Source organism: Gallus gallus, chromosome 10 (assembly GCF_016699485.2).
Source record: "Gallus gallus isolate bGalGal1 chromosome 10, bGalGal1.mat.broiler.GRCg7b, whole genome shotgun sequence".
Classification (NCBI taxonomy): domain Eukaryota; kingdom Metazoa; phylum Chordata; class Aves; order Galliformes; family Phasianidae; genus Gallus; species Gallus gallus.
This window is the reverse complement of record NC_052541.1, coordinates 1,075,391-1,093,924: the sequence shown is the minus strand read 5'-3', so window position 1 is coordinate 1,093,924 and position 18,534 is coordinate 1,075,391. Positions and strand designations below refer to the sequence as shown.

General features: G+C 51.0%; 1 protein-coding gene across 2 annotated transcripts in view; it reads right to left on the bottom strand.

Annotated features, from left to right (window-relative positions):
* Window positions 1-246: 246 nt before the first annotated feature.
* The window catches only part of DUOX1 (dual oxidase 1), a 27,531-nt gene continuing 9,243 nt past the window's right edge, over window positions 247-18,534 (bottom strand). For both annotated transcript variants that reach the window (XM_015279085.4, XM_025153959.3), the window contains exons 2-34: window positions 17,759-17,850; window positions 17,065-17,148; window positions 16,008-16,172; window positions 14,955-15,142; window positions 13,784-13,985; window positions 13,149-13,315; window positions 13,016-13,076; window positions 12,814-12,910; window positions 12,594-12,681; window positions 11,807-11,906; window positions 11,374-11,537; window positions 11,004-11,167; window positions 10,715-10,833; window positions 9,872-10,009; window positions 9,657-9,770; window positions 8,614-8,816; window positions 8,314-8,499; window positions 7,720-7,945; window positions 7,150-7,243; window positions 6,747-6,922; window positions 6,507-6,573; window positions 6,110-6,202; window positions 5,115-5,293; window positions 4,084-4,314; window positions 3,798-3,897; window positions 3,621-3,670; window positions 3,411-3,538; window positions 3,081-3,234; window positions 2,260-2,492; window positions 1,750-1,908; window positions 1,434-1,589; window positions 1,228-1,356; window positions 247-988 (exon numbers count right to left, since the gene is read on the bottom strand). In XM_015279085.4, the coding sequence (XP_015134571.2) occupies window positions 866-988; window positions 1,228-1,356; window positions 1,434-1,589; window positions 1,750-1,908; window positions 2,260-2,492; window positions 3,081-3,234; window positions 3,411-3,538; window positions 3,621-3,670; window positions 3,798-3,897; window positions 4,084-4,314; window positions 5,115-5,293; window positions 6,110-6,202; window positions 6,507-6,573; window positions 6,747-6,922; window positions 7,150-7,243; window positions 7,720-7,945; window positions 8,314-8,499; window positions 8,614-8,816; window positions 9,657-9,770; window positions 9,872-10,009; window positions 10,715-10,833; window positions 11,004-11,167; window positions 11,374-11,537; window positions 11,807-11,906; window positions 12,594-12,681; window positions 12,814-12,910; window positions 13,016-13,076; window positions 13,149-13,315; window positions 13,784-13,985; window positions 14,955-15,142; window positions 16,008-16,172; window positions 17,065-17,148; window positions 17,759-17,822 (4,602 nt within the window). In that variant the 5' untranslated portion in view covers window positions 17,823-17,850 and the 3' untranslated portion in view covers window positions 247-865. The remainder of the gene's footprint in view (window positions 989-1,227; window positions 1,357-1,433; window positions 1,590-1,749; window positions 1,909-2,259; window positions 2,493-3,080; window positions 3,235-3,410; window positions 3,539-3,620; window positions 3,671-3,797; window positions 3,898-4,083; window positions 4,315-5,114; window positions 5,294-6,109; window positions 6,203-6,506; window positions 6,574-6,746; window positions 6,923-7,149; window positions 7,244-7,719; window positions 7,946-8,313; window positions 8,500-8,613; window positions 8,817-9,656; window positions 9,771-9,871; window positions 10,010-10,714; window positions 10,834-11,003; window positions 11,168-11,373; window positions 11,538-11,806; window positions 11,907-12,593; window positions 12,682-12,813; window positions 12,911-13,015; window positions 13,077-13,148; window positions 13,316-13,783; window positions 13,986-14,954; window positions 15,143-16,007; window positions 16,173-17,064; window positions 17,149-17,758; window positions 17,851-18,534) is intronic.

The window sequence follows — 18,534 nt, the reverse complement described above, 5'->3', positions numbered from 1 at the left end:
CTAGACAAGGTCTTTCAGGGGAGCATTGGCACTGCAGGGCACAGTTTAGGGGGCTGTGCCCAGGCTCAGGTTTTTGTCCCTCCTGCCCTCAGCCCTTCTGTGTGACGAGTGCAGGAGAAACTCACTCCTATTGAATGTATTTCCAGGTGGGATGGTGCAAATACTCTAATGGCAGCAACACCAGCATGATGCTACAAGTACTGCAGGTCTGCACGTGACTAAGACTCAGCACAGAAGGCAATAAAATGATTTCAAACTTCAGTCAGCTTTATTTAAGCAAAGATAAAATCCTATTGCTCATTCATAGGCCAGGAGAGCAGCAGCCCAGCGATGCATAGCCAGGCATTAGTTAAACAGGCATAAATAAGCCTTGATTGGAGTATACTGATGCTGCTGAAAGAAGCCAGTGCAACCACAGGCCCTGTGGAGACCTAGGTGAGGCTCAGTTTACTAATGAGGCACAAATGAGTGCATTAGAGAAGCTGAGCCCATTTGCAGAAGAGAGCTTGCTGCCTCCATGTAACCTGGTACCTGGGTCTGTAGGCAAAGTGCTGCAAATTTGGGTTCTGCCACATTCCAAAAGCTGTTCAGAATCAACCTCTGAGGTGCAGGATTAAGGTGGCAGAGCCGGGTTTGAATCCACCACTGTGTTTCCTGCACTGGGACACACAGGGCATACTGGGGAGGCGGTGCTCTGAGTGTGCTGGGCTCACAGTCACAGGTGTTCTTGGTCTTCTAGGAATGGCAGTGGGTAGGAGCATGGGACTGTGACCACCCAAGGCCAGGCTTGCATGGATGCTAGGGTTGAATATACCTTCCACACAAAGACAGCAGCACACAGGAGTAAAACGGCAGGGGAGCAGGGTCAGAAATTCTCATAGTGATGTGCAAAGTAGGCCTGGTCCTTCTTGTTCAGTTGCTGACAAGCCTTTTCCACACTCTTCGTCATCCCAGGCGGGCCACAGCTGAACACCCCGATCTTGTGCACCTGGGGAAGAGGGGCAGCCAAAAGGGTCAGCAGCAGCTTCCCCCCAGCCCACATCTCATGGATATGGGCCTGAGGTTATCACCTCCCTGAGCAGCTACAGCAGTGCCCTTCCTGCCCTCCCCTTATGCCACCGAGGTCTCCAGGACCTTGGGGAAAGGCTGGGACCGAGGACATCACTGTCCCTCACGCTTGCAGGTGGGTGTCCCTGTCCTCTCCCCAAGCAGCTCAGTGGCACTAACCTCAGGGTGCACCTCCTGCAGCGAATCAAAGAAGGGTATGAATGGGGGGCGGCCAAAATGCGTGATGGAGCGCAGCCCCGTGAACAGGCTCTTGTTCAGCACCTTCTGGAAGTGCCGCTCACAGATGTACTGCAAGAGAGACTCGTGCATGTCAGCCCACCACATCATGGCATCCACCCCACAGCTGCTCCTGGCATGGGACTCACCAGCATGGTGGTGCGCAGGTCAAACTTCTCAGCCAGCTGTGTGATGTAGATGTGCACGGACACCAGCTCATTCCTGTCTGTCTCCTCCACTTCACGGATGATGTCTGCCAGCCACTCGAACTGCCGCTGCGTGCGCGTCACCCAGATGAAATAGATCTGTGGAAGTCAGGGATGAGGCTCAGTGTGGGACTGGGACCTCTACACACATCCACAGGGCTCTTCCCAGTAAGGTTGTGGAGGATTTTACCCCCAAAGATGCCAACACCTAGTGAGGGTTTCTCAGGACGGCTCTTTCCCTCTGGGTGTTTCACCTTACCTTCTTACACATTAGCTTGGAGTTGATGGACGACTTGAAGACCAGGTCTTTGAGGATGGATGCAAAAGGCGTCACCCCAATGCCTCCTCCCACCAGCACCGACACCTCAAACTTGTGCCACTCCTGGTGGCCCTCCCCGAAGGGTCCATCCAGATAGAGCTAGAAAGGAACCAGCCATCAGTACAGCGTCTACATCCTCCACTTGCCCAGGGATTGGTCACTTTCAGGACTCACAGAATATCACCAGTTGGAAGGGACCCACAAGGATCATTAAGCCCCACTTCTGGCTCCACACAGGACCACCCAAAACCCAAACCTTGTGTCTGAAACCATTGTCCAAATGCTTTCGGAGCCCCAGCAGTTCAGGACCCTGCCACTACCCTGGGCATCCCATTGTAATCCCACCACCCTTTGGTGCAGAACCTTTTCCTAACACCCAGCGTAACTCTCCCCTGCCAGCACTGAGATGCTCTCAGCTTGGTTAATCCCATCCTTGGAGGGACACCTCACCTTGGGCAGCTTGCCAATGAGGGCCAGGCTCTCAGGGGAGTAGAGCTCCCGCAGGCGGGTGGTCCAGGGCCCCACAGCACGGATGTGCAGGCTCAGCGTGTCCTCATGTGGGGCCGAGGTCAGTGTGAAGGGGTGGTACTCAGTGGTGCCCAGGGCCATGCAGGCAATGCGCACCCACTGCCCAGACTTGTAGTCGAAGTCCTGTGGCCGCTGGAACCGGAGGTGAGTGACACCTGGGGAGGGTAAGGGGACCCGGCTCTGAGCACCTGATGGAGCTGTAGGTGTCTCTGCTCAGCGCAGGGAGTTGGACTGATGGCCTTCAAGGGACCCTTCCAACTCAAGTGAGTCTATCATTCTATGACTTCATTTTTTCCTTTGTTAAAGTGGAGAAGTCAATTAGTAGAAAGACTTAAGGGAAGAGCATTTGAACTCTGCTAACGGTGGGTGGGGCTGCTTGAGAATAAACTGGAGAGGTATGCTGGAGAGGTGCTGGGGTATGGGTGTGATGGCCTGAGCTCTCTGCCTCAGTTTCCCTAGCTGTGAGGGAAGCACAAGAGATCCTTACCGTTCAGTGTGCTGCAAAAGCAGCAGAGGATCATGTGCAACAGGACATGGCTCCCTGTTGAGGTGCTGCAGCCACCAGCAAGCCAATTTCTGGGGCCACAGGTACCTGTGTACCACCTGGGGTGGAAACTGCCACCATGGAACACACCATACAACCCAGCCCTGGGGTAGATGTGTTTCCTCCACCCCTGCAGCCTCCATCCTCTTGTAAAGGGCCTGGGCTGATCTGGCACTGCACAACCAGATGGATGTGTTACCTGATGGCAGGAGCTCGGCTTTCACCACACTGATCTCCACCTTCTTCCTGCTCAGGCTGAGCAGCTTGTCTGCGCCATAGATGAGAGCTGGGATGATGAAATAGATGTGGAAACGGGGCTGCTGGATCAGAGCGTAGCTGCCATGGATGATAACCTGGACAAGGACAGGGGACAGCCACCATCAGCACAGCACTCGACACAGCCATCGCTGGGTCGGTGGCAGCTCAGCAGCAGCAGGGAGCTGGAACTGAGGCCACCGGGTCCTTAGGGACCTCTCATGTGGTTGCAGTCCACAGGCATCATCCCCCTCTCCCATCCCATGACCTCTACCAGCACATAGAGCAGCACATAGAGATGGTGGGTGATCCAGAAGGCCTGGAAGCTGACACGGCGGAAATGGTGGGTGGCGAAGACGTACATCACGGCCAGAATGATGAGCAGCAGCACTCCTGTCATGCCTGTGAAAGGAAGGATTGGGAAGGGATCAGGGCTGCCCCGCTGGGGCTCCAATTGGGGCTGGGCCCTGCTGTGTGTTCTTACCTGGAATGGTCTGAAAGAACCACCAGTAATACTTCTGAGGGAGCTGTGACCTAGAGGGACAAGAAACTACCCCATGGCATAGCCAGCCCAAGAAGAGAAACCAAAATCTGGCTTCCATTTCCACTCCCTTTTATGTCCAGGATGCTCTGCCTGGACTATGCTTTTAACTTCACCTACCCATCATTCATAAAGACACTGGAAAAGAGGCAGGACAACACACTGAGAGGTGTGACTGAGAAGATGTAGACGTTCACTAAATGACCTGCAGTGTGGAGCACTGTAGGAGAAAAATTGGGAGAGAAAAGCATCACCACTGCTGTGGATGGAGATGTGACAGACCTCACTGATGTGACCAAGGACATGGCGATTCCTCATCTTCTCTGGTGTCTTCAAGCTTCTCACCTTGTCCTGCTGTGCCACAGCTGTCTGATCCTCCTGCCCCGCACCCCAGCAGCCCACTTACCTGAGAAAATCAGGGCTGCCATGGCAATCCAGCGGTGGAAATCCACAGCGGCATCAAAGGGGATGTAGCGATTGAGGAACGTCTCCCGCAGGACTGTGATGAGGTTGCGGCACATGGTGAGCAGGATGTAGGAGTACATGAAGGAGATGCAGGCAGCTGATCCCCGTGAGATGATGATCCCCACAAAGGTGGTCTGTGCAATTCCAGTGCTGGGGGATGCGAAGGCATAGTCTGGCAGGGGAAGAAAGCAGGGTGGGCATCACATGCCTGGTGATGGAGACCATGTCCCTTTCTGCCCTGCAGGGACAGCCACTTGTGTGGACAAGGAAATGTCAACCAGACAGGGCTGCATGGGGACAGAGGCATGATTTGCTGTGTCAGGCCCTGGTATGCTGCTGCTGGGTGACAGGGTGTCCTTGGAAGTCAAGGGAGGGTTTGCTCTCTGCACTGTGAATCTGCACCTTATGTCCAGAGTTGGACATCCCAACATAAAAGAGGCATCAACAAACTAGAGCAAGTCCAGCAAAATACACCAGGATGGGTGTGAGCTGGGATACGTTACGTAGGGAAGAGGGTGGGGGAAATAGTCTTGGTCAGGCTGGAGGACAGTAGGAAGAGGCGACCTTGTTGCTATCTCAAATGCTTTGGAGGGCTTTATAGATGGGATAGAGCCAAATTCTTTTTCAGAGCTGCATAGTGAAAGGGTGAGAAGCAACTGCACGACTTTCACGAAAGAAAATTCGAGTTGGACATAAAATGAGAACACTTCACAAGGAAGACAGTCACAAACGTTGGCCCACGCTGTGAGGTGGTGCCATCCCCAGCTTCAGAGCTCTTCAGGCCTTCTCTAGACAAGACCATCAACTTTGAAATTGCCCTTGCTTTGACCCTCCAGAGGTCTCATCTGACCTCAGTAATTCTATGGTTATTCCTCGCAAGGACCAGCGCCATTTGTCCAAAGACCTTTTGCAGCATGCCCCATGCAATGGGCAGCTCCTCAAAAGGATCACATGGGCTGCAGGGCCACTCACAATACGCTCTCTCCACAAACAAGCCGGCGGTGATAGCAGAGAATAGGACCACACAGACGATGTGACGCCGGTAATTCTCAATGAAACGCTTGAACTCCTGGATCTTCTGCTTAACTTTGTTCTGCTGGTACTTCTTCCGTTGCGCTTCGGTGTATAGATGCAGCTGGTACTGATTTGCCCTTGTGAAAAATAAGAACAAAAGATTTAATCAACAGGGCAGTGTTGTGTGCTGCAGTGCCTAGATTTGGGTCTTCCTCCCTGCACAGCGCTGCAGCCAGCTCTGCACACCCATTACTGCAGTGACCCACGGGATGAGGTGTCAGTGGGTGACCTCAGGTCACTGGTTGGTCTACTTGAAAGACAACAGCAGCTCAGCAGGTCGTGTGACTCATAAATGAAACCACAGATAGGGACTGTAAAAGACAATTTGCATTTTTATATTCAAACCTCCATAAACATCCCAGAATAGGGAAAGTCCTTGAGATTGTTAAGGCAAACTGGAATATGATAAAAAATATATTACTCCTGGCCATAAAAAACAGCCATTTAACTGCTGCCTTGTGGAAGTATTTGCCAGTGACACAGCAGTGAGGACTAGAGCCTCTCTGGCAACGCCTGCAAGGCAGCCCATGTGTGAATCAGTACAGTTCCAAGGGACAGAGGAGCACAGGCAGGAACTGCTGTGTAATGCTCCTCTCTGTGGGTGAGGCATATGCCCCAAAATCCATTGTCATGGTCTCCAAAGTTGTCCATTTTGTTTCTTTTTCAGAGAGACATCCACACATCCCCAACAGTAGAAGGAAAGCAGCCAGCCCTGCACTGCCTTCATTGTAGGTGCTCAGCAAGGGCTTGGTTTGCCTGCTGGGGCTGAGCATCTCCTTCAGATCTGCTCCTGCATCCCCTCCCCATGTTGTGCTACTCTTCGCAGCAGCATCACTTGACTTATGTGCTACACAGAGATGTGAGAAACCCAACAAGGGAATGAGCTTACTCACTTTCTGCCTGGTCTCTTCCTCAGCTCTTGCCCTTCTTGATCCATGCAGTGGGCCACCGTGTCCAGGTTTGGGTCCTCCCTGTCTGAGATGGTTCTGCCAGAAAGAGGGAGAGACATACTGGCTAGAGCTGTCCTTGCAGGAAGGGCTGCAGGTCAGTCAGCAGCAAAAGAAAATTCCAAAATTTTCCCTATTGCTGCCCCATGGACACTCAGACTCGGCTGAGAATCCATCCCACTCCTCCCTGCTTGCATGAACTCTAGCTGCTCGGTACAATGGATGGATTCACTCCAAAAGCAAAGCATTTCAGGAGCATTTGCTGGAGAAGCTGAGGTGAAGGATGGATGTGCCCAGGGGCAGAAAGAGAAGAAATGGCAGCAGGACCAGTGAAAGCACTTACCCTCTGGGCTCTTTCTTGATGAAGGAGACACGGTTGTGTACGTTTTGCTTGAACACCTCAGGGACGCCTTTCAGAAGTCAAAAGAACAAAACGGCCATTTACAGTGTGAGATGCGGTGGATGAGTTGTTGGAGAGATTGATTTGGGATGGGACAAGATTTGGAAGCTATGAATCAGGTGTTACTCAACCCCTCCAGGCTAACAGATGTGACCTGGAGCTCTCATCCACTCCCCCACTGACCCTTAATGCAGAGCTGAGCGAGACGAAGCTCGTTGTCGTGGTCCCGCAGCATGTAGTGGAAATCCTCCCATGTCAGCTCATTCCTGTCCTGAAACCCCGAGGCCTGGAACATGGACTCTGTCACCTGCTCTGCCTGCTCTCTTGACAAGCAGTTGTTCGAGATCTCAATGAAGGACCTGGAACAAGGAGGAAAGATGAGACCATAGCTTGAGTCCCTGCAATAACACAGGGCAGAGCCCCAGACAAGTTTCACAGTAGAAATGGGCTTCTGGTTGTGAGTGTTGAGCCCATGGGCTTCCATGTAGCTTCCTTGGGGACTGAAGAGCTGAAGCAGTGAGCTGCTTGTGCAGACACCTGTAACTGCAGACGCTGTGAAAATGTCTGTTGGGCTGAGGAGAAGTACCTGAGCATCCTCAAAAACTCCTCCTTGGAGAGGAACCCATTCTCATCAATGTCATACATCCTGAACATCAACTTGGACTTTTCCTCTGAGGACCCTGGTGGCACAGAAGAGAAAGTAAGAGCAAGATCCTACTTTCACCAGCACACTTGCTCTCAGACATTGTCTTCAGGAGTCTAGACCTGCACCAGTGAAGTCTCATTCAGCCCTGAAGAGAGTAAAATCACACTGCTGCTCAGTCTGAATAGTAACTGAACTCATTTTCAGACCCCTGTGCTGCACTGCTACTTGACTTTCTCAGGAGTGCGGTGAAAAAAATGGGAACCAAACAATAGTTGTACACTGGAGGTGACAGATCAGCAAATTGCTGTTCTAAGATAGCTCCCCTCATGAACAGTCTCACAGAAAATATCACTACATTGTCATTGCTCCACAACTCAAGCTGAGCTGTCGTAAGTGAATTTTGTGAAGTGTCTACAGGTTGACCTGTTGGATGGATCTTGTTTTTCACTATGAGTCCAGAAACAGGACCTTGGGCAACAGGTGAAGATACCAACCACCACCAGCTCCCACCTTTCATGAAGACCACCAAGATGTCCAGGAACTCCCTGAAGGAGATGTAGCCGTTGCCATCCTTGTCAGCCAGGGAGAACATGGAGTCCACAAACATGGAGTTGACTTTGAGCCCGAGGGCCTCAGCAAACTCAGCCCTGCTGAGCTCACATGTCAGGGACTCCCTTGCTTTCTGTGAAGACTCAAAGTTGAGCTCTCCAGCATCAGTCTTGTCGATGTCCAGCATCTGCAGGTTGTGTCCCACAAAAGGAAACTCATGAGTGCCTCTGGAACAGAAGGCTGGTGCTCACCTGCTTGACCTATTGTGCAGAGATAGCTGGCTCTCGGCACAGGACGCCCCATGCTTCTCTTCCACATGATGGAAACCACAGTTCCATCATCCAAACATCTCTTTGCAACTCAAAACATTCATATCACCACTACAGACTCCCTTTTTTTTTTTTTTTTAACCAGAAACAAAGTCCCTTGGTCCTCAAATTATTGGCAGCTTCCTTGTGTGTGGCTTACCGGTTGCTATGGAGGCCAACAGCAGCATCATTCATTGCACAGTCAATACAGAAATACCTTCCCCGAGCCTGCCACACTTCTACATACCCGAGCAAACAGGTGCCTAAAGAAAGTCTCCAGAATTTGTTTCCTCTGTTCCTGGGTGACTGCTCGTTTCAGCAGGCTTTGCTCCTTCATCTCAGACACATGCAGCTCAAGGCAGCTGGTTTTCAAGTAATCTTGGAGCTTTCTAAAGAAGCTGCTCCTCTCTGCCTCCTCACTGAAAAACAACACCTGCAGAAGATCCCATCAAATGGCTGTGAGCAGCAAAGGCTCCAAATGGTGCAGTGCAGTTCAAGGATGGTGGAGGGCCCAGAGGAGGCTTTCTCCAGGCATCATGTTACTCACCAGGTCATACTCCTTGGGGCTCTTCAGCAGCAGAGCTTTGTTCCCTTTGTTGCTGGAGAGGATCACTTCCACGCTTTGCTGGGCGTTCAAGCTGACACTCCGGAGCATCAACCCTCTCCCATCCAGCACTTTGAGCACTTTGTCAGCTTGGAACTGGATGTAGACAAGGGAGCTGTCTGTTTTGGGACCATGCCACTCCATGGCTGATGGGAAATAGCACAGCATTCAGTTGGAAACATGTACCTGTGCTTCTAATCAACCCAGCACCTCCTTCACCCCTGGGAGTGATTGCATTGGGTTTGCAACAAAGGATGGAAAACCTTCATTCCTTCCCTGCCAATTCTGCACAATGCAGATGGGGCACAGAAAATACACTACAGGTCACCTGGGTTGCTGGAGTTTTCTATTGCATAGCCTGACTTTGTTGCAATAACTGTGTCATCACTTGTGCAATGGTACAAGTATGCCTGAGTCTTATCTGTGCCAGAGTTAAGCTCTCCCTCTCCCATCCAATTTCTGAAATTCATTCTAGACTTGCATTTTATTTGGGCTCAATGATATTCTCTAACTGTTGGCAGCACACCTGCCAAGAGAACAAACATATTAAGGGAAGAATGATCTCCCAACCACAGATCTCAAGTACACAGATATGCAACAATACAGACCACAGAGCTAGAAGGCAGGATTTTTCCAGCATCCAGAGCAAGGAGGTACAGTCCCTGTCCTATCAGTGCAATTGCTCTCCATAGGTTTTTTCAGATAAGGTATTATCTGGCTCACAAGATGATTTGGGTTGGAAGGAACCTCATGTTGCCCAAAGTAGGACCATCAGTTATGGCCAGTCTGCTCAAGGCTTTATCCAGTCAGATCTCAAAGAGTACGGAGACTGCACCCTATCATACTGGGGAAACATTTTCTTCTTATATGCAGTTTGGATGTTAGCTCCAAGCCTGATAAGTGTGACCTCCAGTGCTGCCTGGTGAGGTGTCCTGACTTCAGCAGCATCACCAGGCACCATCAAAGGATTGGAAATGCTACTTCACCATGTATCGCCTCGCCGGTCACCTCCCTCCGCACGCTGGCCTTCTTCTTCTTCTGCAGCTTCTTGAAGTCTCTCTCACGGTGAATGGCAATGATCCAAGCAACAAAGAGACTCACTGGGAACACATGGGAGAGAGAGGCATGAGGTACCACAAAGCTCCTTTCCTGTGCTTTCTTTGGTAGAAGAGGAGATGGATAACGAATTGGAGAGGCAAACCTAAAGGCAAGCAGCAGAGGACAATGATGATGATGCCAAAGCCTGCACCACTGCCTTCGAAGTAATCCAGCACAGTCATGGGTGTGCAGTTGGCCAGGAGTTGAGCTGTCAGCTGCTGGGGCTGGGGACACGGGTCTCCTGCATTGGGGGAGAAAGGCTATGAGAATCATCGTGCTTTTACCTTTCCAACCTCCATCATCTCCATGAGCCTCCAGCTGAGATGCTGCTTGGGATTTGTTACCAAGTAACCCAGGGAGCAATGCAAAACTACAATGTTCGAGATCCTAAGGGACAAGCTTTGTTTTCAAGGCTGAACCTTGGCACATCACATCAAGCCATGTGCAGAACTGGTCTTGTGTGCTCAGCACCACCACCTGTCCCATGGGATGGGCTGAGGAAGAAGCCTTTGGAAGCTGAGGTTCATAGCCTCTGCTTGTCTGGGCTGTAAACTCAGAGAGCAATTGCAAGAAGTGCACGTCAAAGGGACCAAAACATCTTGCAAGGGCTGGAATGTGTGCCAGGTAAAATGCTTTCAGGTCCTTCACATTTATCCTACCGACCTGTGTGTGCATGCATATAAAAGCAGATAAAGAACATGCTAGTGAGGAGAGTGACACAATGCAGTGTAGGCAGAGGCCAAGCCTTAACCCAAGAACATTTCAGGGCATCAAGAGCATTTTTTTGTGCCTGGGAATCCTTGCAGGAGTCATGCAACGCTCATGCCTGGGCTTCAGCCCACTTTCAACATCAGTGCTGCTTGCCTTGTTTACAAACAGCCATTGCATTTCACATGTTCTGCATCGCTCTCCTGTGTCCCAGCTCAGTGCAGGATGGAGCACTCACCCTTGCTCCAGACAAACACATTGCTCTGCAGCTCTGCGGGCTGTGAGTAGGTGACTGCAGCCAGGATGTCACGGAATGTGGTGTTACGGATCTCCTCAGCCTCCTTCGCTGTGAACAGCCTGGTGAAATGATGTGGAGCCAAGTGGTGGCCCTGGGGTGCTGCTGCTCAGCCCCACAGACCTGGCCAGTACAGCTGGGGCTTGTTCCCCACACTGCTTTAGGAGCTAAGGGAGACGGAGGATGGTTTCTCCATCTCTGCTGTGTGTTATGAGGGGGAAGAGGCATTTACCCATTTTTGGTGTTCTCAAACCAGAACCTGTCACCATCACGGAGGCGCACAAACTGGTCCAGGATGATAGCGCTGAAGAGGGGACTGTCACCTTCCAGCATGCCTCCAGGGAGCAGCTCCAGCCGGGCTGTGTTGTTAGCGTACAGGGCAGCGACTTCCAGGACCTGGCCAGAAACCCCCACCACGCACAGATGAGCAGAGGGAAAACTTCACCAGAAAATCCTAGTGAGCCCCAGCTGGGGGCTATGCCAGTGCTCAGCCAGGCGCGATGACCCCCTCCCTACACTGCTGGAGAAGCCACCTACTGCTTGGATGGTCCTGAGGTGCTCCAACATACATGGTTTCTGCACCCAAACCAGCTTAATGTTACCTTTTGCTGAGAGTGTGGGGCAAGGTTCGTCCAGTCCTGCAGAGGCTCCAACCCAAACCGTTCCCGGGCCTGGTTGTAGGTAGGCAGGCCGAGGTCCCGCCCACGCTGCAGCCAGCTGGCCACGTAGTCAGCACGGGAGTACTTCAGAGGTCCATACCAGTAATCTACAGGTGGAATCAAATCACTGTGATGCTATGGCAGAGCTAACATGGCAACCTCAACTGCCCTGGGCGCCTGGCAGGCCTTGTCTCTCTGCCATAGGCCACGCTGAACATGGGGACCAGCACCATGCTCTTGTGATAAAGGCCCCAGGGCTGTGGTCAGCATGCCCTGCATGGGGCTGAATCTGGTGTGAATGGGATGGGATCAGCCTTCCCATCTCGGCCCACACACAGCCTCACAACACGCCAGCTGAGTGTAGGGGTGTGCAGACCTTGGAGATCTTCCACCACAATGCTGTCCTCCCGTTCCGCAATCTGTGAGCTCATCCCCAGCAGGAGGTCATCCACATCTTCCTGCTGCATCTCAATGCTCTGAGGGAATATGAGGTGATTCCTCACTGATCAAAGGATGTAGGGAAGCCCCACAACCCTGAACCCAGCACCAAAAGGACTAATGGGTCTTCCAGGTTCATCTCCCCTTTGTCACCTCAACCTTGAGGTCTGAGCCTGCTGAGCCTGAAGAAGGCATCTGGGTATGTCTGGATGAGGAGGATCTCACTCTCCTTGCTTACTCTGTCATACTCTGTGCCCAATTTCCCTTTCACCCCCTGTGTAGGCCTCCATAATATAAAGCACTGAATGAAGCCCAGGCAGGGTAAACCCACCACCAACCCAAGCAACCAGTGGATTTTCCTGGCTGTGGCACATGTGTCTTCCTGCAGAGCTTTGGGGCACAACCAGACCAGGAGCTGTTAGCATGAAAGCAATCCTGCCACCACCACCAGAGCTGAACAGGACCCAACATGCATCAAGCTAGAAAATAATCCCAAAGAAGGGGATAAGAGGCAGAGCAGCTCCAGTCCAGCACTCCCACAGCAGTAACTGCTCTGCAGACTGCTTTGACTCTGTGCCCAGAGCAGATTCTGTCCTCACATCCCTGACCTCATCAGCTGAATGTTCAATGGGTCTCTTCCCGTTGTGGGAAATGCCTCCTCCAAGGGCAAAGACAGTCCATGGGGAAAAAAACTTCTACCACATGCTTGGAATCCTTCTCCATACCTCTCTGCTCCAGTAGCTGTTGCAGAGCCGCATCGCTGGGAATGGACCACCAGAGCTGGACACATTTCGTACATGGCATCTGGGGTCCCTGAGACATCAGAGAAGGGCTGGGCACTTAGACCCTCACCAGGGATGTCCCCAGGCTGGGGCCAGGCAGGGATTATCCCCAGCCATGACTCAAGTTCGGGTGTCCCCTTTCCTGGCATCGTGATCCTCCTACCTCTTGTAGACACCTGGTGGCACCATGGTGGCAAGGAAAATCCTTGCAGCTGCCACAAACTCTGGTGAGATGCTGGGGTCCATGTGCTGCTGGTAACCTGTAGAGAGGCAGTAATGGCTGGATGCAGCACCCAGGATGGAGGGAAAGAAGATGAAGCCCTGACCCCAAGCTCCCTTGCCCCACTGCCCACTGTGACTCTCACCTGTGTACTTTTGAACAGGCGTCCCCAGCAGTGCCGGCAGCCACTCATACAGCACAATGCTCTAGGGCACAGGGAGCCAGGTCAGGGACAAGATCAGGGAGAACACTGGAGACTACAAGATCCTGTCCCTCACCTGGAAGGTGGCAATGACCCTCTTGCGAGCATGCTGGAAGATATCCTCATCAGACCAGCTAGGGTGATCCTTGGCCAGCTCTGCAGCCAGGTAGTTGTGGTATCGAAACCAAGCGATGCTCATAGCCTGCAGGAAGCGGTTCTCGTTCCCCCAGGCATTCCCCAGGTCTGCAAGAGCCACCAGAGACATCAGAGGGGGATGGAGGTACCCATGCCTTCCACTCCTGCTCACCATCCAGGGGCTTGCCATGTCTGTGGTTAAGAAGTCCCCATCCCCATGGTTGAACCCCAGCCTCCCTTTCCCCCTGCTCTTCTCCCATCACTGTTTCTCCCTGTGGATGTGAGCAAGTGAGCAGCATGGGCCTGAAGCACAGAGCAGGGGTCAGGCAAGTAAGGAATTCAAAGCAAGCTGAGCCGGTTTTTATTGTCTGTATCCCCTTTCCCAACAGGAGATTGCCTTAAATCTGAGGCATTAGCACCTGCCAGCCTCTGGGAAATGACCCAATGCCTTCTGGGGACACAGTACCTTCAGGTCATAGCACATCTTCCTCCCCCTCAGGCTAGGATGCTACCTTCTCTCCCACAGCTGGGGCGACCATGAGACAACCACTAAAGAAGCTGCAGAATGTCCCTTACCATAGATCCCACGAAGGCCGCCCTGTCCGGTGGATGGATCCAGAGCTTTCCACATGGGGACCTTCCCATCTGTCTCCCTGGGGACATGCCCTCCGGGTCCTGATGCCAGCTGTCCATTTGAGAAGTTCCGCAGGGCATCACTCCAGGAATGTGAAGGGCCATAGATGGAGCTGCCATCCAGCCAGCCTGTCACCTCGTTGGTCTAGGGTGAGAACAATGGGTGTCAAAAGGTGCAAGACATCTGAAAAGTCACATCCTGACCTGTGTGATCTTGCAAGCCACCCCATCCCCTGTTTTAGGGAGAGTTATCAGGGTGCAAATACGATCACAGCCGATCCCCACGCAATCTGATGGACTAATTCCTGAAGGAATGCTTTATCTTTTAAAAGCATGCTGGAGTTTTCATTCTTCTAAGGCTTGAAACTGTTGAAAATGTGACCTGCTAATCTGGTTTCATCATGCTTTGTCATGTGAAAGGTTTAGGGCAGGGCGGTTTTGCTTCAGCAGTTTTGGTTGGGAAACACTCCAGAATGAAAAAAAAACCAAAAAAACCCACAGCACATTGACTCTGGAATGCATCCAGCACTGCAGAACATAGAGACATTCGTGGAAATCCAGAAGCTTTACAGCCTTATCACAGTAACAGCTCATTTTCATGATACATTATTAAAGAGTTGCCTAAATTACGTCTTAATTACTGATCACCTAGAGTGAACTGAGTGTAGAAATCTGGTATTGAAATTCTGTCCTCTGTCATTAAAAGGCTCTAGTTATCATTTGTTTTACCAGACAGAGACTGGTACCAGCAGACTTATTTATGCTTATTTTGATGCAATAAAAACTCCAACAGCCAAGGAAGATTGAGAACTGCTCCTTTACACTTTCTCTTCTGCTCTCTTTAAAGCATATAAGACACTCAAATGTGCATTAAAATTAGGCAGATCCAGAGTAACCAAGTTTTCTTTTGGCCAAAAAAGCACTAATCTTGAGCAACCACAGTTATCGTTCCATGAAAATCAGTACCTTGCAGGCTGTGCTTTGGATTCATTTGCAATTTGTTCAGACACCTGAGAAAGTGCTTGTGCTTTCTTTGGATATGCCATAAACCTGAACTCCAGATAAAGATGAATTTAGCTGAAAGATGAAGGGAAGAGGAAATGCAGTCTCCTACCTGTTCTCGGGGGCTATTGGGGCTCTGCCCCGTCTCCAGTGCCCAGCGGATACGCTGGAAGGGCAGGACAATATCTCCAGTGCCTGCGGGGTCAAACACAGGGTCCCCCTCTGGGATGTGGATGTTCAGGAACTCAGCAGGACAGCCAGGTTTCTCTGTCCCCAGGATGTCTGAAAGCACGTGGAAACCTGCCAGAAAGCCAAGCATGGGCAGTTGTTGGGATGATGGTCACCAGTACCTGGAGTAGATGATGCTCCAGGTACTCCTGGTTAGACCTTATGAGTAAGGAAAGGGTATTCAGGGACCAGGGTGGAGAAACTCAGCCAGCGGTTCAGAGACCATCTGCAGGCCACTATTTTACCAGGAGCAAGGCTCAGCCATTACTTCCCTGAATTTCCCCTTGCTGATGGCCTTCAAGACCAATAGTTGCTGCTGAGGTTGAGCTCAGTGACTCTTGGCCTGCTTGAGCTTTAGTGGGATGGGAAAATCTGCCTCCAGGGAGACATTAAATGGTACCACACCAGCATCTACCCCTCCAATGGCTCACCTCAGCACTGAGCACCCTCATGAAGCCATCTGGGGACCTATAAGAACTTTGAGCTCTGTGGAACTAATCTGTCTCCACATCTTTGACAAGTTCAGCCTGCTTCCTCAGTGAGCCAGCAGCTCCTGGGGACTCCAGACCCCTCTGGAGCAACAGCAGAAACTGCTCTGACTTGTAGCACTTCTGCCCAGCAACCACTCACCATGCAGCTCTTATCAGATCTATCCGTTGTTTTACAATCAGATAACTCTACTGCTAAAACAAACGAGGAAGTTTATAAGTGACAAATATCGGTATTTGTCAAAGGTCACAAAAAACTCATACCTAACCCATATGTCAGATGGACAGCAATGGATAGCATTTTGGTAGGGCAACAAGCAAGGTTCTATCTTTAGGATTTTTGCTCTAGATCTTGCTCTGAAGCAGCGGGTGTGAGGAGAGCTTTGATGTGCCATCTGGGGGCATGTGAAACAAATGTCTTCCCCCTCTTGGCAGTTCCCAGCTCTTACCAAAGAAGACAGCCAGCACAGTTGTGTTCCTCTTGGAGGGCAGCCCAGAAGGTCCCCGTGCCACCGCATTGCTGAGCTGGCGAGCATTGGGTACATGGGGCTCCTGCAGGGCCTGGTAGACGCCATCTGCATAGTTGGCCGGCAGGAGACGCAGCAACCGGGAACCTGTGATAACAGAGCGTGGGTCCAATGGCACCCAGCAGCAGGGTACACCCATGTGTGTGAAGGTATAAGAACAAAAAGATAGGAGGACACAGGCAGTTTTGGTACCAAGGCCAACTCCCAACATTTCTTGCAACACTGGGATCAGTCCTTATAAAATGAAGAGGGATCCTGTGTGGGCATGTTCCCTTCCTGCTGTCCTTCTCCTCTCCCTCTGCAATCCCTTTGCTTTATGTGGGAGCTCAGTGGTGTGCTGCTTGTGGTAACTGGAGTGATACTGAGCTGCCTTCATTGACAATGCCATCATGAGTAAGTATGGGGATTGCTTACACTGTAAGAAGCAGGAGGGAGCAGCCAGAGGGGCACAGAGACAAAGGAGAAGATGAGAAACACCCTGACTTCACACCTGAAGTTGGTTTCAAAAGACCCTCCACCAGCATGGTGGTATTCATTTGCTGGAGAATCCTAAAGGTGGGAGAAATCCTGAATTTGCTGGATTCATTTTGGGCTTATTTTCTACAGGCTTGTCTCCAAAGATGTCTTTTTCCCAGCTCTGGGATCCCTGATCATCAGTGAAACACTGCTGGGAACAGCACACCTCAGACATTTTGAATGGCCGCACATGGCACAGCTCTGCTCTGGTCTGATCCAGCCCCAGCACAGCCCACAGATGGCATCTGGGTGGGAAGGAAGAGTGGCAGGGCCACGACATCTGAGAGGAAGCTGGGCTGCTTTGTTCCCTCAGACTGCTCTAACAGGGCTGCAAGGTGTATCTAGTGATCCACCACTACTTCCTGGGCTCAGGCTCAAGTGGGAAAGGGTTTCTCTCTCAGTCCTGCTGTCAAAGTGTCACCTGTCCCCACCCACCACTGCCATCCCCAGCCCTGGCACGCACCCACTGAGCCGCGGCTGCGGTGCTGCAAGTTGTTGTACCAACCATCATAGCGCTGCACCTCCCAGGTGATGTTCTTCTGGGCTCCTGGAAGAGATGAACCCATGTGGTGAGCAGTAAAATAATGCATGGAAAGAGTGTTTCCACTATAAAATTGTATTATGCTGCTATATTTTCCCCATATTCTTTTTGAAACCTTCTGTACAAACAAGTATTTTGAGAAGTTTTGCCCTCTTTTGAGGAATAATCTATGTATGAAGTAGAAATTAATGCTTGGGATCCTGATGTTTCTAAATCAATGCATATGGTTTCTGGTTCCCACCAGTCTGCTCTCAAATGATCTTTATTTTCTCCTCTCCGTGTCAAAAGTCCTCCCTTACTTCACACCACATGGGGTTATGCTCTCCTCTTTGCACTGTGTATTAACAATCAACCTATACCACTAAGCATGCACCTTGTTTTACCTCTGTTAATGTTCATCACACTAGGAAGAAGCTCCATTTCCATGTTACAAGCTGTGCACTCACACAGAGCAATAGAGGAGTCTCCAAGACTGCGGGCTCCACACACTCAGGACCTTGCTCCATTTTCTTACCTCCTCACAAAATGAATCATCTTGCCTCTGATAAAGTACCCCATGAAACTCCGTTGGATTCAGGCTGTACCCTTGGACACCCTTCCCAGAAGCTGTTCTTACCACCCAAGGTCCATGACATCAGTAGAACCACTGTCAAACACAACGTCATCTCTGTGTGCTGCATTTGCCTCTGGGTCCTTGGAAGAAGCAATCTGCAAATAGAAAGGATAAGGAATGAGCTAGAGCTGGCTGCTCCAGGAGGCACCATCCTTGGAAGTATTCAAAAGATGCGTAGACACAGTGCTCAGGGACATGGTTTAGTGGCAGACTTGGCAGTGCTAAATTAATAGATGGACTTGATCACCTTAGAGGTCTTCTCCAATCTAAATAATTCTGTGATCCTATGATCTACAGACCATACTGTCAGCTCCCTCTTGTGGTGTCTACTGCTGCCATCCATCAGCAGAACTATCCACTTCGGGCTGTAGGAAGGGAGTAAGGTCCATATGGGAGCCTATCACCCTGGGAAAGCTGTGTCAGGAGATACCACCTGGCCTGAGATGGCCCTTCTGCTCAAGCAGGACCAGGTTGCCCCAACTGTAGGTTCACAATTCATCATCCACAGAATGAAGACCCTAAGCTCTGCCAACTCAGTTAATAGGAATAAGCTCGTTCTTACAGAAACAGACATTTAAACCACTAATTTCTCTGCACTCACATTGTTCTATCCAAACAAAACCAAGCTGTGGGCACGATGGGAACAGCCACATCATGCAGTCATGTGCCTCAAAATGTGCTAAATTTGCAGTTAAAGATCTCTGTGTCACTTCTCGGTTTATCTTCTTGCAAATGTTTGATGACACCCTTGGGACCAGTGGTGCCTTACCATATTACTT